The sequence below is a fragment of the Lactuca saligna genome, chromosome 7 (genome assembly GCF_052625555.1).
Source record: "Lactuca saligna cultivar CGN05327 chromosome 7, ASM5262555v1, whole genome shotgun sequence".
Taxonomy (NCBI): Eukaryota; Viridiplantae; Streptophyta; class Magnoliopsida; order Asterales; family Asteraceae; genus Lactuca; species Lactuca saligna.
In genome coordinates, this window is record NC_136423.1 from 138036195 (window position 1) to 138038318 (window position 2124).

General features: G+C 43.2%; 1 protein-coding gene across 1 annotated transcript; it reads right to left on the reverse strand.

Annotated features, from left to right (window-relative positions):
- Window positions 1-1762, reverse strand: LOC145005213 (uncharacterized). Its single transcript, XM_078964271.1, has 2 exons — window positions 1008-1762; window positions 1-912 (listed from the first exon to the last, which is right to left on the reverse strand). Exons 1-2 carry the CDS (start codon window positions 1613-1615, stop codon window positions 204-206), a joined length of 1317 nt encoding a protein of 438 aa, XP_078820397.1. The 5' UTR covers window positions 1616-1762; the 3' UTR covers window positions 1-203.
- Between the last annotated feature and the right edge of the window lie 362 nt (window positions 1763-2124).

Below are 2124 nucleotides of genomic sequence, written 5' to 3' on the forward strand. Positions count from 1 at the left end.
TCATATCAAATCCCAAATCATGAATATTATTGTAAAACAACTGTACATGCATTAATCACCCAAAAAAAACTCATTAAGCAAAAAAAATTAAAACCTCGTGAAGCAATCTCACTGTACACTCTCTGTTTCTAAAATAAAATAAATTAAAAAAAGATCCTCACGCCCACTTGAAAAATGAGCAAATTAATAAATAACTCCGGCGACTATTCTCCGTCGTGTCTCAACTCCTTCCGGAGCTTCCTTGAGAACGGCTGGCAAGCGTCCACGCTTAGATCCACCGCCGCCGCCAATGCAACGAACGCCGCCGCGTCCTCCGTGCATGTCACATGCTGAAACCCAATCTCCACCTCCGGCTTACTACACCGCCCTCCACCGGCCACCTTTGATGACATCACAAAACCCTGGTACATTAAGTGCGCCCATGTCGCGGACCAAAAGTCCGACCCGGAACCCGACCCGGATCCGGAGTCGAAGCTGCCGTTTGGTGTGGTCATCGGAGAGGCTCCGTTACTGATGTCGATGGTGAATTTCCCGCCGTGTTTGGAACTGATGGTGGAGTTTGAAAGGGTGATTGGGTCAAGTCCGCCGACGGCGGCGTCTGGTAGGAGCTCGAAACGGTAGCCGAGGTTGTCGGCACCGGTGGACTCCCTCCATGCTTCTAACCTTGCCCATGGCTTCCATGTGTTGTGACCTGGCCGGAGGATCAGCCAAGCACCTGGGTTAGATCGGCGGACGTCGTCTGTTCCGTGTGACGGCACAAATGGTGTCACCATTGACGCCATGGCTACCGGTGAACCGGAAAGATCATGGATTGTAATCGACCATCCTTTTCGCTCTTTTACAGGTTTTTCATTATCACTTCTCACCGATCTTAACCAGTTTCCGGTGGCGTTTACTTCCGAGATTGATGATCTGTTCAAACATCAATCAAACAAATCGTAAGATAATGAATCAAAACACGTCGAACGCCTTGAAAACAAGAAACAAAATTCGATATAATAACTTACCCAGATCTCAAATTCCGATCGCCGGAGTTTCTGAAACTGAATTTGCATGTAAAAACAGCTTGACGAACATTCCCATTGACTTGAAACACTTGTGGGCTACACTCAGGTTCACCATCAAACTCGAAAACAAATCGTGGGTCAGGCTCCACCCTCACATTCAAATGCAATTGAACAGATTTCTTGGAGCTCCGATCACCGACGGCCACCCATCCGTTCTGAACCACCACACCACCCCAGTTATTACTACTACCGCCGTCAACCACCTTCGAATCAAAACCAACCGATACAACCCCGAGAAGCTTACCCGACCCAACTCCACAAATCGGATTCCCTTTTCTACCTGAATAAACCTCGATCTTCAATCCGTTAGATTTTTCAACCACCTTATCAAACTCCGATTTCTTGAAATTGAAACAGGCCTGAACTTGATCGTTAACTTGATTCACATCGCTATCAGCACAATAAGCAACATCAGCAATCTGGGTGGTGAAGTTCTTGAGCTTAATCTTGCAGTAACAGTTTGACGGTGGAGGATTACCGGCGCCACCGCCGGAAAATTTCAAACTTAAACTTCCGACTACTAATCGCACGAAAGGACATGGATCCATTGAGTCCTTCCGTTATTATCAATCAAAAACTCAATACCCTTTTTACTTTTTCCCACAATCAGTGGGTTTTCGTCAAGAATTTGAAAGCAAAAACTAAGAAATTCAGAAAGCAAATTGCTTGTATATATACATTCAATACTATATTATCAGATATAGGGAACAGCTGGAAATTACGAAGAAGAATAATGGAATTAAATATATGCATGGACATGCGTGCAAGAATGAGCTGGGTGCACGTATGCAAACAAGATGCCAGCGATTTGATGGAATCTATTTACATCTGCATAAAAGTAAAATAAAATAATGAATCTAAAATAATATACCTTATTTACACTATATGTCCCTCAACTATTCATTCTTTTAATTCACACCCCTCAAAAGTTTAATCACCCTTGCATATTTCATTGATACATCTCCCTTGTAATATGATTCAATTAATGGGCAGATTAGTCAACTGATTTTTTTGTATATGATAACTATGATGGAATTTTTGTATGTGGAATTTTTTA

Excerpts from the sequence above, each read along its gene's own strand:
- LOC145005213 (XM_078964271.1), bottom strand. The coding sequence starts at position 1,615 with ATGGATCCATGTCCTTTCGTGCGATTAGTAGTCGGAAGTTTAAGTTTG. Across the intron at positions 913-1,007 it reads GATCGGAATTTGAGATCTGG|ATCATCAATCTCGGAAGTAA; the intron begins GTAAGTTATTAT and ends ATGTTTGAACAG.